Raw genomic sequence first — 12,955 nt, 5'->3', positions numbered from 1 at the left:
TGCAAGAGTCCCAGTTACATGGCACTTGTGCAGGAGTCCCGGTTACACGGCCACAGATGCAGAAGCCCCGGTTACACGGCACTTGTGCAGGAGTCCCGGTTACACGGCCACAGGTGCAGGAGCCCCGGTTACACGGCACTTGTGCAGGAGTCCCGGTTACACGGCCACAGATGCAGAAGCCCCGGTTACACGGCACTTGTGCAGGAGTCCCGGTTACACGGCCACAGGTGCAGGAGCCCCAGTTACACGGCACTTGTGCAGGAGTCCCGGTTACACGGCCACAGATCCAGGAGTCCCTGTTGCACGGCCACAGGTGCAGGAACCCCGGTTACACGGCCACTAATATATAGTAAAACTTACCTGAACCTACTCCTGAATTTTGCCGGTTAAGAGAGATTTCCGTATATTTAGGTGCCGGTAAAAAGAGAGTTTCCTGTCATCCCATTTTCAGGGGAGGAGGCGAGAAAATCATTGGGGAAAAGAAGAGGGCAGAGTAAAAGGAAATGCTGGAAGTGCAGCAGTTAACCAGCATCTGAAACGGGTTTTAAAGCTGAACCTCTCTCAGCATTTTCTGGGGGGGGTTTTCTTGCCCTTACCCCTTCCTTTCCAAATCAAAACTCCACGCGCCAAGGGTAATTCTGTCCCTAATTCCTTTGTTTCTTTTCTTGTTTGTAGGTGTGTGTTGGGGAACACTACCATCCTTGCTGAGTTTGTCAGTGAAGAGGAAGTCAACCGCTATTTTGCACAAGGTCAGTTATCAACACCATCCCCCGGCTGGCAGCCGCTGGAGACGGGACAGAGCCAGATGGATCCAGTGGGGAGCAGCCTGCACTCGTTCGGCGGGCGGTCTGGCCTGGGACAGTGGAACAGTGCCGGCGGAGTGGGCAGGGGCGGCGGTAACCTGGCGGGAGCCTCGCTTTGGGCCACCCCGAGCTACACGACCAGCTTGTGGGGGGCCCCGAATTCAGACGACTCGCACCGAATGGGCAGCCCGGCCCCCCTACTACCTGGCGACCTCCTGGGCGGAGGGGCTGATTCAATTTGAACTTTTAAGCTTTCAACCTTTGACCTGTGACCTCGTGAACTTTTTTGAACAGCAGCACTAATGTGTTTTTTTTCAAACTGCAATAAGTTTCAAGACAAGTTTAAAAAAAAAGGAGAAAAAAAAGAAAAAAGTGAAACAAATTAAGGGGGTCATCCACAGTCTCTCTTGTGCACATAGACACCTCCCTCCTAATTTTCGGCTACTTTTTTTAATCAAAAAAAACAAAAAACAAAAAAAACAACAAAAAAAAACATATCACACTTCGAAATACTTGAATCATGAACGCCAACATTAAAAATGTGAAGTACACTTTACCATCAAAAAATAAATACGTTTTTTTTTTAAAAACTAGTATAGTTTTTCCTTACACGATTTCCCCCCCCCCCCTTCGTATTGAGAGGTTGTTGCAACAGGACATTTACTGAAAACACAAACAGGCTTTTTGTTTTAAACATTTTTTTTTGCACTGGGCACGTTTCCGTCCTCTGACCTGCAATAGCGGAGACGCGACAGAACCTCACGTATTAAAGCTTAGTGATTGACCAGGACAGATACTGAGCCTAGCAGTTACTTATTAGACATCCCAGTTGCAGGGTATTATGCACCAGTACCAGCCCTGTACCCGCACAAATACCACACGCACCAACCCTTCACTGGGGCTTGGGACATTGCACCTATCGAATGTTAGGCTTGCGGCATGTGTGGGGTGGCGGGGGACTTAGCACAAGATTCTCACACTGCTCCCCTAACAGGTAAAGGCACCACCATGGGCACCACTAAATCACACAGACCAGAGAGTCTCGGGTTCGATTTCTGGTCTGTGCTGAATTAGTTTATCTCGACCGTGGAGGCAGCAGGGCTGGAGGGGCTACTATTGCTCTCAATGCCCCCCCCTCCCCAAGCTTGGGGGCGGGAGAGAAAATTATCCGTAGTTCCCATTTGTGACCTCTGTCCAACAACAACCCTTGTCGGAAAATTTGCATGTTGGCTGGAGGCAGGGTTGGGCTTGGCTGCGATGCCCTTTGTGGTTGAATATCCTGCCAGCCATCATTGTCCAGGGTCAGGGACGAATGACAGCTGCTTGGACGAGACACCAAAGGGCTGTTAGAACAACAGCCCAGCGAGACTGAGCATCTTAAGAAGAGCAGGAAAAAAAATAGCTTCTCAACAGCATTAAGTCCATCTCCTGATAGATGATTGGAGAACGGTATTTGCATCAGAGGTGCCTCTCTCTCGGTTTACAAAGGCTTTGGACTGAACTTGGGTTATCGCTCCCTGAACATTTGCAGCCTTTAATCCAAGGAGACTCTACTATTTCCTCTCATTGCCTCCCTCATCCAACCAAAAGTTGTCTTAACTAATTTCAGTTGATAATTAAGATGCACCCAGCCCTTCACTACAATGCTGCTTATTTTATGCTCGATTTAAGGTCTGGTTACTGTATTTTTTCTGTTGTAAATTTTAACACATCCAGCGATAGTGCAGCACAATCTCGAGCACCCCTAAAACATGCGTTGATGAAGATATTACCACACTACTTTATAGTGCCATCTCATCAGCGTATCGCTGCCGCTAACTGGTCTTGTGCTCTTGATAGTTTATCACACGCTACTGTTTAGCATCGCAAGAGGTTTTCTTTCTCTCTCAAGTGGGCAACGTGCTGTCCCCTGAAACGGCTACACTCAAATGACATAAGCACTTAAAAACAAAGTATGTTAGAAAACTTAGTGTAGAGGTTTTTCAAGTTAAATTTACGTGTTGCACTCAGTCTCAGTGTTGGTGGGGGGGGGGGAGGGGGGCTTTCATTGTGTACTGTAACCAGCTTCATCAGTTTGTAAACTGGGGGGCGGGGGGGGGGTTCACGGCGGGTCAGTCATTTCCCCCGCCCCCCTCCCCCTTGAGGTATTCAAAACACTTAGCTAATTCAATGAAGGTGTTGCCGTAATTTAATAAAAATAACTCCTTTGAATATAGTCCTCCCTCCTTTTTGTATATGTTTTGGTTTTTTTTAATCTTTGAGCAGAAATGTAGCTATCCAATCGGCTTGGCTGGCGTGAGCCCTCCTACGTTCACCTGTACTGCCTGTAAATTGGCACTTCCACCAAATGGCTTGTAGCCGCTCACAAACCCTCACCGACACAAGTCTGCGAAACTGGTTTACCGCCAGCTGTTTACACCCCCCCCACAGCCTCCGGCATCTCCACTCTTCACGAGAGCTTCTCTGTCACTGCGCAGGGATTTTGGAACAGGACTGAGCCCTGGGAACAACCCCGCTTACAGCTATTATAACCCTTGCTGCATGTAGCTCACTTTTTATTTCTCCTTTTCCCCAAAACCCCGCAGGTTATTTCTGTGAAATTACGGTCCATCTGTAATAGCAAGCCAATCTGTGGCCATTCTGTGTACTTGCTGACCTAAAGTATGCAACCATACTTGCTGTAAACCTAGCCTAAGGTTATACGAGACTGTGTAGGAATAGCTTTAGCATGTATTTTTGTTTACACCATATGCAAGAACCTGTCTGCATGTGCGTGCGGAGCCATGATACACATGGCATAAAGGGGTCATTCATGTCCAGGACTCGAACAGACCTCGCGTGACCGCAACATCGAACAAAAACAAGTCCAATTTAAAATGTAAAGCGAAGATACTGAAAGTGTATTTCTTTAAAATGTTAAGTCAGGTGCATATTATGAACGGGTATGTGTGTCTGTCTCCTGTGAAGTATTCCATTATCACTGACCTCGCCCACTGGTGACCGTGCTGCTTGTGTGGGGTCATGCTGAAATCCAATCACTCAATCAATTGAATTGTGCGTAGAGTAACGCTGGAGACTGGCACACATCCTTTATACACGCATGTACCTACGCAGACACAGTCAGGCAATGCACACCTCAATGGGTAGCAGACTGCTTCACAGTCCTGCTGCTGCACAGGCTGGTACTGGGTCCCAATTAATGGTAGATAAATGCCGAACGCAGAGACGAGGAGCAGTACCTTTGTCCACTGGTCGATCACTATATAAAAGATATAAACGTTTACGTACAAATGTTCTTCAGATTAAAAAGCGTGTGCTTTCCTTTTATTCCCCCCTCCCCCTCCCTTTCATGTTTTAAACCCGCTTGGGTGAAACCTAGTGAGAAAAGCATTGACTTGTTTAGGAAACTATATAAAAAGAAAATTGTTGTTAATGTTGTTCTAAGTATTGCACCTTTTTCTGTTTAAATTTTTTTTTAAATTGTCCTCATTGTGTTTTGCTATAGTGTTGAATTTTTCTTATACACAGAAAGTGACGGTGTGTAGTATGGGTACGGTGGAGGGAGGGGGCGTGGGAATGGGCAGCGAGCAATGATGTACAGTGGGAGGAAAGGGAAGGAAATTTGGCGTCTTGCCTTCATAAGTCTTCACCTGCTGAAGACCTTGGGTTTGGAGCCACACCAGTGTCACGTCTGTGAAGTTAACATAAGTGGCAGTAATTACAAGTTGCTGCTTTAATTGTATTCAGTTGGCCAACGTGTAGAAACCCCCCACGCACGCCTTTCCCCTTCCCATCCAGACGTACGGTCACTTTGCATTTACCATGCCCTCTCGCCCACCCCACACCCCCTCCTCCCCTGTCTCACTCACACACACATACAGACACGTGCACACCCACCCATACACGCCTCACTCCTGCGCGTGCTTGGCCATCTTCTAGCACTTTGTGGAGTTATATTAATCCTGAACATTAAGGGAGGTGCCCAGGTGTTTGGCCTTGTCCTGTTTACATAACTTTTAGGGCTGTGTCGAATTATTCAACGTAATATTTTGAAGAATCTTGCGGTTATTTTTTTTTTTTGAAAAACAAAGTTGACCAGTCCCGATTGAACAGACTGGCGACAGTCGAGTCTGGTGGAGCGGGGATACCGTACTGAACTGTTGGGCGCTGTATCTGATCCAGCTGCCGACAGGTGGACATCATAACGATAGTCGCCAAAAGCTGCCAAGTATTTTTACTCCGCTTCGTTGACCGAGGCAGCGTTTATATCGACTAATCCAAAACGAGGCGGATTGGGGAGGGAAGCTGCTCGTTGTCCATCGCACTTGGCTCACGTTTTGCAATGAGAGGGTGGTGCTTGGAGTGATTCGAATGAACTGTTCCGATAATCGATTTTTAAATATTTGATTCCAAATATCGCCGGCACAGTCCTAGAAATTCTTTTTCCAAGATGTAGAAAAGTCTGAAATCAAAAAAAAAAAAACGTTGAACCGTTCTTCCATCGAAACAGGATAAAAAGACCAAAAATATATCTTTCGTATTTTTAGATGAGGAGTAACTCTGGGAGCATTTGACGGTGTTTTGTTTCGTGTTTAGTTTGCATTTACTTTTTGTTTTACTTCTATTATGACCTTTTTTTCTCCTAAAATTTAAAGAAAGTTCTCAGGAATTTTTAGGGGAAAAGCCAGTTCCCGAAATGTTACTTTTTTTTTTAATTTAAAAAAAAAAAGAGGGAATAAAAAGCTAATGTCCGACTTTGATGAGATTTAGATTTTTCAGTCTGTGTGCTGCACCATTTCCAATCCTGTCTAATAACTAGAAATCTACTTAAATGGTAATACCTCATTGCAGTCCTGTTAGAATATTTGGGTCACGAATGATATGCATCCACAAAACTTTAATGCCACATTCAGTCTAACCTGGGACAAGCAATTCCTGTCGTCCTGGAGCTGGGGGGGTGGGATGGGGGGGGCGGTTGTGGTGACTCAGTGGGACATTAAGCCTCCTACCAAGCCTTTCCTAATGTTGCAAAGACCCTTTGCTAACCGGGGCAACTTTGTCAAAACACACAGGTCGCTCTGCTCGAGTGCAAGTGGCCACTTGAGTCTGCCTTGCATTGAAATTGTGGTCTGTCTTGAATCTTGCAGTCAAGCCGATTATGAATCCACTGTGGATTTTTATTTCCAGGCAGGGAAACAAAAAGTATTGTTTAATGAAAGTAAGCAAGACGATTCTAAAATAAGCACAATTTATTTTTCCCCCCTCTCTACCCCATTCCCCTCACCAGTCTGACTTGTTCCAACTTGACACAGCCATTTGTTGTGATATTCAGAGGGTCTGCTTGAAAGAAATGCGAGTACTTGTTCAAACCGTTCAGTCGCAACACTCCACGCCTGCAGTGTTTCAGAAAGGTGGGAATTCAGGGTGGGTGGGGTGGGGCAATTTCTGTCGGCTTCTGGACCTCGAGTTCTATACTGCCGCTTCATTTAGCGGCGCCGAGGCACGTCGATTAAAACGGGCCCCTTTGGCAGTGGAGCGCTGGGATCTTCCTTTTAATGCGGTCAGCAGCCCGCGAGTCTTCTACCTTTTCACTTTGATAGGCTGAAAAATCTTGAGCTGGCAGGCGCAGGAGTGGAAACCAAGCCGGCATCGGTCTCCAGGATCACCCCCCCTCCCCTTCATGGGGAATTTAAAACATATATAGAGATACAGTGTGCAGTAATTCTGTTGCTTAGTGACACCCTGTAGAGTAACAACTATTCAGGATGTCACCTTACTTTCACAGAAGTGTCCAGGAGGTTCCCCCTCGGTGATTTGAAGCTTCTGTTGCAATGATTTCCGCCCCCCCCCCCCCACCCTTTTATTTAAAAAAAAAACAATAAATCACTTTTTGTAATGTCATTATAGATAGATGATAAATAACTGGTGTAAAGGTCATCTCAAGGGGAGAGTTTCTGACTGAGCGTGGGGTGCCTTGACATTAACTGGTGTGGAAGGTGGCCTTGAATGAGCGCAAGATCACTCTCGCTGGGTGGTGGGCAGGAGTGTGTGGCCGTGATTCCCATTCTCCGCCCCAGCGGAGTTTACCAACTTGTGGGTGTGTGTGAGTCCTGCTGCTAACCACAAAGTGTTCTTGCGGATGCGTGCACAGTGCCAGTCCCGTGGAAAACGAGATTCACGGTTACACTGAGAATCTTAAAACAGGAAAAAAAAACCCGCTTATGACATGCGTATGCCAGACCTCTCCTGTGCGCTGTCTGTGGGAGCCAAGCAAAAGTCTGTTTTTACAGACAGTGAAGGAAGCCTGAGAGGGCCGGAAAAGCAGAAAGTGTAGCAAATATTCAGCAAGTCCATCGGCACCTTAAAGAGAAAATGGTAATTTAAAAAAAAAAAAAAATTATCCTGTCTCATTCTTTCAGACGTAAACTAAATACTGCTGTGCATTTCCAGCATTTTCTGTTATCGTATTCGTTCTGTATACTGAGGCCCTATAATTTTTTTTTTGTATGTGTGTGTACTATCCTGGTAGTTTCTCCGACCTCGCCTGACCCTTCCGATTGTCTCGGGTCCCAGATTGTTTTTGTAATGTGTGCGGGGCGGAGGGGAAGCCGCATCACTCTGGTCGGAAAATCACTCCCACGCCTGCACGCAGCTGCACCTTGACCCCCCCCCCCCCCCCCCCCCCCACAGAACACTTCGGTTATTGGCAGGCGTCCCTAAAATAGGGGTGAGGGCGTTTTTCAAAAAACCTCGGATACCGCTTGTCCCTGTGTCGGTTCGCCAGCCCGCAAGCAGCGACCGTGTTTGTCGGGATTATCCGGCTGGGTTAGAAAACTTGAGGTGACTGGAGCTTCCGCCTTGCCCAGACCTTCGATCGATGTCGAGGAACTTCCTGGCGATACGGCCCCTGGGAGGGAAGGAGAAAGGGGGGGGGGGGTGGTTGGAAAAAATGCAAAATGGTATTTCCACAGTTGACCAAAAGAAATTTTGAAGTGCATCATAAATTTGGCTTGGGAGAGAGACCCACAGATACAATAATTAAGGTGGAGTTGATTTCAACAGAATGCTGTGCCATTTTTATTGCTTAGCTAGCTCCTTTCCATATTATAAAATTATTTTCTCCTCAGTAAATCTTGTTATTCTGTGAGCTCTTCTTCCACCCAGTTTTGACGTGGCTTTACTTTACAGTTTCCATCGCATTTTCTTTAATCCGGAAGGCCATCCCCCTTAATCCTCTCCCAAGCTCCCCCCTTTTATTTTTGTTTCACCCTCTGCTGTCCTTTTCTGCTCTGCCGCCCTCCTGCCTTTCGCATCAGGGCATCGTCTCTGCCTTTGATCAAAAACAACTTGAGGGGTGTGCCTGGCGCCTCACAAGGTTGCTGAGCACTCTTGTGCAGATCCCTCGCTCCCACACCTTCCTATATCCCGGAGAGTAAATAATTAACAATTTTAAAATGGCTCAAGTCGGACATTACCGTTTGTGCGTCCCTACTTTCCAAGTGATCCCAGCGCACGTCACTGACTGACTTTAAAGGAGCATTGGTCCCTCATTCACCTGCTGTCTTCCCATGGAGCTCCACAGACTTTGAACGGGACCAACTTAAAACTCAGTAGGAGTCCCTTCAGAGGGCATTCAGCATCTCAGTTCCTAGTCTTTGTCTTATCATCAACCAGGCAGATTATATTCCTAAAGTGCAATTTTAGCATTTTCCTGCCTATAGTATTCATTGGTTGTAAATGGTAGGGTCACAGCACAAGCATCAGCAGGAGCCAGTTGTTCTGTATTTTCCTCTCCTTTTTGCAGAGGATGTTTTGTGCCCTTGACGTCAGATAGCCGTGCTGTTGGTGGAGGGGTGAGGGCCCTAATTGAAATGGTGGTCTCGGTCCAATCTCTTTTAGAAAAGAGCTCCAGAACTGCCCTTAATTAGTGATAATTCACCCATCTTGTTTGGGGAGGCTGCTGGGGTTGTGTTGACTGGCAATGTGGGAGTAGCTGGCAGGGTGGATGCTGCCCCCAGAGTCCGGGGTCTGAGCTACAGCGTTAACGTCCTGGTTCGCCCCCGTCCAGTGCCATGCCCGAGTTGGGAATGCACTGTGCTGCTCTTGGTTTGATTGCACAGTTCGAAGTATTTCAGTTAATGTATATGCACAATTGTAATAAGGTTGTTGTGTCAACCATATCTAGAAGTTTAAAATGAGTTTGTTTTTGTGAGTGTGGGGTTGGGGAGGGTAGAGAGAAAAGAGTCAAGACCTCGCTACAGTCGGGTGATCAGGTTTTGCTGGGGATCAGATGCCACATCTTTCCAATGGGAACAGTGCCACTGTGCAGCCTGATCCCTTTCTGTGCTTCTGCCGTTGGCCAAACGGATTTGCGAAGGGTATCGCACTTTCTTGTGATGAGATTTTCTGCCTTTTGAACAAGTATGTCTTTTTTTTTAAAACAATAGCTGGGACTGAGAGTTGTTGGTATATTGATTGATTTAATTCTGCTGAAGTCAATATTGTGTGACCCTGGGCGTGGCTGTGTCCTGTCCCAATATTTCTTCTGTCGATACTGCAGGGTGCATTTGGTGTTGGCTTAAATGCCCACAAAAGACTGATTGAGAATTTAATAATATTGTCACTGATTTGTGTGTGGGAAGTTGTTAAGTAACAAAAAGAAATTCTGCCGACTGCCTTGTGTCCTCCAGCTCCCCCTTCCCAATAACAGGTAGTTGCAGTACATCAGTGTCCCAGGGTCGATGCTGTGCTGTCATAGAATCAAACTCCTATTTAGAAAGAGGCAACAATCAGCTTTGCTTTGGAATTTTCCTTTTAAGACAACAGTATCATTTTTTTTTAAACTTTGAATCTCATTGATCTAACAGTGTGTGTTATATTGCACAATATCTTTAGTGTATATTAAGGAAATGTGTTTTTTTTGTTAAGTATTAATGATTTTGTTAGAACAGAGGGGTGACTCGTTCTCGTAAAGAATTCCTTTTTGAATTGCATGTGGCGCGCACCTTGCTCTTTGCAATTGCTCACTCTTTTCCACAGCCCTCCCAGGCGATTTAAACTCTCCGAATTGTAGGGCAGGTGCGTGCTGTGCTTTTGAGATGCTGATATTTATCCCCCTCTCTCTCCTGGTGAGTCGGGTCACAGCCGAGAGAAGGAATGTCACCAGTTGCTTTTTGTAAAGTTTTTGTCCCGAGTACCTGAGAGTTTTTTTAATTGCATCAGCTCAGCACCAAATATGGAAGGTGAGATTCCTGGGGGGGGGTGCTCTTTCAGCGCAGTTATTAACCCATTGTAATTTAGGGGGTTAACTTGTTGAAGTAGCACACACAGTAATTTGACGTAACCAGTGTGCTGACAATAGCACTGCGAGGACCTTCAGCCTCTCCATCTGCGACTGTTTGCGCTGTTCCCAAGATGTAGTGGTCTACTCCCAGTACTTTCCCTTGCTTCCTCTTCCCTCTGCCTGCTCCAGTGCGTCAGATACCTTTTTGTTTACATGATAGATTAGATTCATTTTAGCCTGGTTGATCTGATGAAGTCACCCTTGTTACCCCCAACCTTTGTCTCCGTTATACCTCACCTTGCCTACAAGGGCGGGGTGCATGTTGGATGACCCATTGCATTGTTCTATATTGTACAAAGAGGCATTAAAAAATCCATCGCGAGTGGGCGGGGGAAGGAGATTGAATGCCACTGTTTACACTTGCCTGATTCAATTGCTGTGACTCGCAAAGCGATGTCTTTTATTATTTTGCTGCACCGTAACGAGATTTAACAAAACAGACACTTCTCTTTTGTGTTGTTGGGAGTTTACAGGGTATGTATGTTACCATGGAGCATTCGGTGCCGTGTAAACTGGGGCTAAAGACTTGGTGAAACTGGACTGTGTGGCGGGGTGTTGGGTCGGCTCAGTCCGTGGAAGCTGCAGAGTTGTCTGGGAATGTCATCGTTAGTTGGTCGTCGGTGCAGCAGCCAGTTACACACACACACAGTGAGGCGGCAGCATATCGGAATGATTGCTCAGGAGAAGTCAAAACTTTTTTTTTTCAGTTGCAGTCAGTTCAGATAAGTGACCTGTATATAAACCTTTACCATTGTTATCACTCGACTAGGGTAGAATTGGGCAACCGAGAAGGAAAAGAAGATTTTTAAAAAAAATACTTATTCTGAAAGTACTGTGAATTATATATATATATATATATAAAAAACTTAAATTCTGTGGTTCCAAGGATTTCTCGAATTCTGTTTTTATAAATGAATCCTAATGTTATATAATAAGCAATTTAGAACATTTGCAGAGGATTTTGCTGATATGTCTTACATTAAGCATGTGCGTATTTTGATAGGTTTTGAAGAAAAAGAAATATATATGGAACTAGGTGGTCGGAATAATCGGTCTGTTTGGTATTCGGATATCTGACTTCCTACCGTGCCTGCCCCCGGTACCAGTTCAGTATTGGTGCTATCAGACTGTCGCTTCTTGTATTGTTAACTATCGGCATGGCAACCCTGTAGTACACGCAGTGGGATGCCTGACTCCCCGGACAGGGCAGCAGTGACTTTAAAAAAAAAACAACTGCCCGCGGCCTCTGCTCACCTGCCAGTGTTGGGCGAGAAGCTTTCAATTGGTGTTGAGCCGGCCCACTCGATGGGTTGCCATGGGTCACTGGATAATCCATCTTTTTTGGGGGGGAGGGAGGGAGGGAGGGAGAGAGAAACTTGATGCCATTTAATATTCCACTAACACACCCACCCCGTCTGACAGAGTGGTTGGTGGGGCTTGTCCAAAACAAAGAATCTCGTCGTCCAAGCCACCTTTCCTTCTGCTTAAGGTGGGTTCTGTGGCAGGGAGATGGGATGTGAAATCAGAAGGAAAGTTATATATATATATAATGCATTGTTGTCACTAGGATTACTTAGCCTATTGGTGCCAATACACTATAGGAAAAACAATCGTACTTCAAGCCAATACACTCTGATGCTCTTAATTCATAACTTAAAATTGCTCCCGTCTCTCTCAGCACTGATCAGTAATCGCCAGTACTGCACTTCACCCCAGTATTATACAGCCCGGGTTATAATCCACAGGCAGCATTCTACGCTCGGAAAGGCAGAATCTAGAATCGTACGGCTAGATGGTTTTTTTTTCCACAGTTCGAGTGGCCAAGAGCACAGTGTGGTTTACTGCAATCCCGGTGACAACACTGCAATGTTATAAATAAATGCTAACTATAGTGGGGGAAGAGCGAGCGAGAGAGACAGGACTGACGTGCATCAAAGAAAATGAATGTATTTCATCATTTAAAAAGAAAAATGACCTGCAAAAATTTGTTTAACGGGATACTGACTTTTTACCACAGCGGGAGGGGGGTGGGGGGAGGGTGAAGGGGAGAACGTCCCATTAGTGGGTGCCATTGCCTTTTAATTAGAAGAAATCTGAGAACTATGCATTGTGTAACCAGGATAGGTACTTATTAAGAGGGGAGAGAAAAAACAAAATCACTGGTTCATTAACAAATTGTGTTGCTCAATGTAGTTTGTACAAATAAGCTGGAGCGTTTCCATTTCTTGGTCTGGCCATAGCTGGTACTGTATCCCCATCGCTGGAATAATAAGGGTGAATTTTTTTTTATATATATCAGCGCAAAATATTAAAAAAAAGTCTGTCATTTCATTGAAACTGAAACAAAAAAGTTGTTCTAATAGGTATATATATAAAGAATTTTGAAATTTGCTTTTATCCGTGGTTTGTTTTGAGGATGTGATTGTAATTGTGCAACACAGTTGCTTCAGTGGACTACATAATTTTTCTTGAGAAAAAAAAAAGAATAAACATGTTGTGTTTGGCTGCTAAGCATTACCTCTGGTGTCTCGCTGTGTCGTTTTTTTCCACCTTTCGATGCACATTATAGTTGGGGTGGCCAAACCTCCGGGATTGGCCCTGGAGTCTCCGGTAATTGAAGATTCATCTCCCGGACGCTGCTGGGAGCAAACACCCGGGAGAAACATCATAGTGGGCGTTTATATAAAAAAAAAAAAAAATTATTTCAACACTTTTGTTATGAAAATGGTGGGAGATGGGAAAGAAACTGACTTGCTGGTCAAGATCATCCAATCGGGTATTGAAGAGTGTCAGCCGGGGCTCAGTGGGC

At 45.5% G+C, this 12,955-nt stretch overlaps 1 protein-coding gene across 11 annotated transcripts in view; it reads left to right on the top strand.

Annotated features, from left to right (window-relative positions):
• LOC147099635 (trinucleotide repeat-containing gene 6B protein-like) overlaps positions 1-12,663 on the top strand; it is a 199,804-nt gene extending 187,141 nt beyond the window's left edge. For all 11 annotated transcript variants that reach the window (XM_085969901.1, XM_085969898.1, XM_085969900.1 and 8 more), the window contains one exon: positions 676-12,663. In XM_085969901.1, the coding sequence (XP_085826027.1) occupies positions 676-1,045 (370 nt within the window). In that variant the 3' untranslated portion in view covers positions 1,046-12,663. The remainder of the gene's footprint in view (positions 1-675) is intronic.
• Positions 12,664-12,955: the final 292 nt, after the last annotated feature.

This window comes from Somniosus microcephalus, chromosome 28 (assembly GCF_052327205.1).
Source record: "Somniosus microcephalus isolate GS21.2 chromosome 28, FLI_Smic_1.0, whole genome shotgun sequence".
Classification (NCBI taxonomy): Eukaryota; Metazoa; Chordata; class Chondrichthyes; order Squaliformes; family Somniosidae; genus Somniosus; species Somniosus microcephalus.
This window is presented reverse-complemented; position numbering and strand designations above follow the sequence as displayed.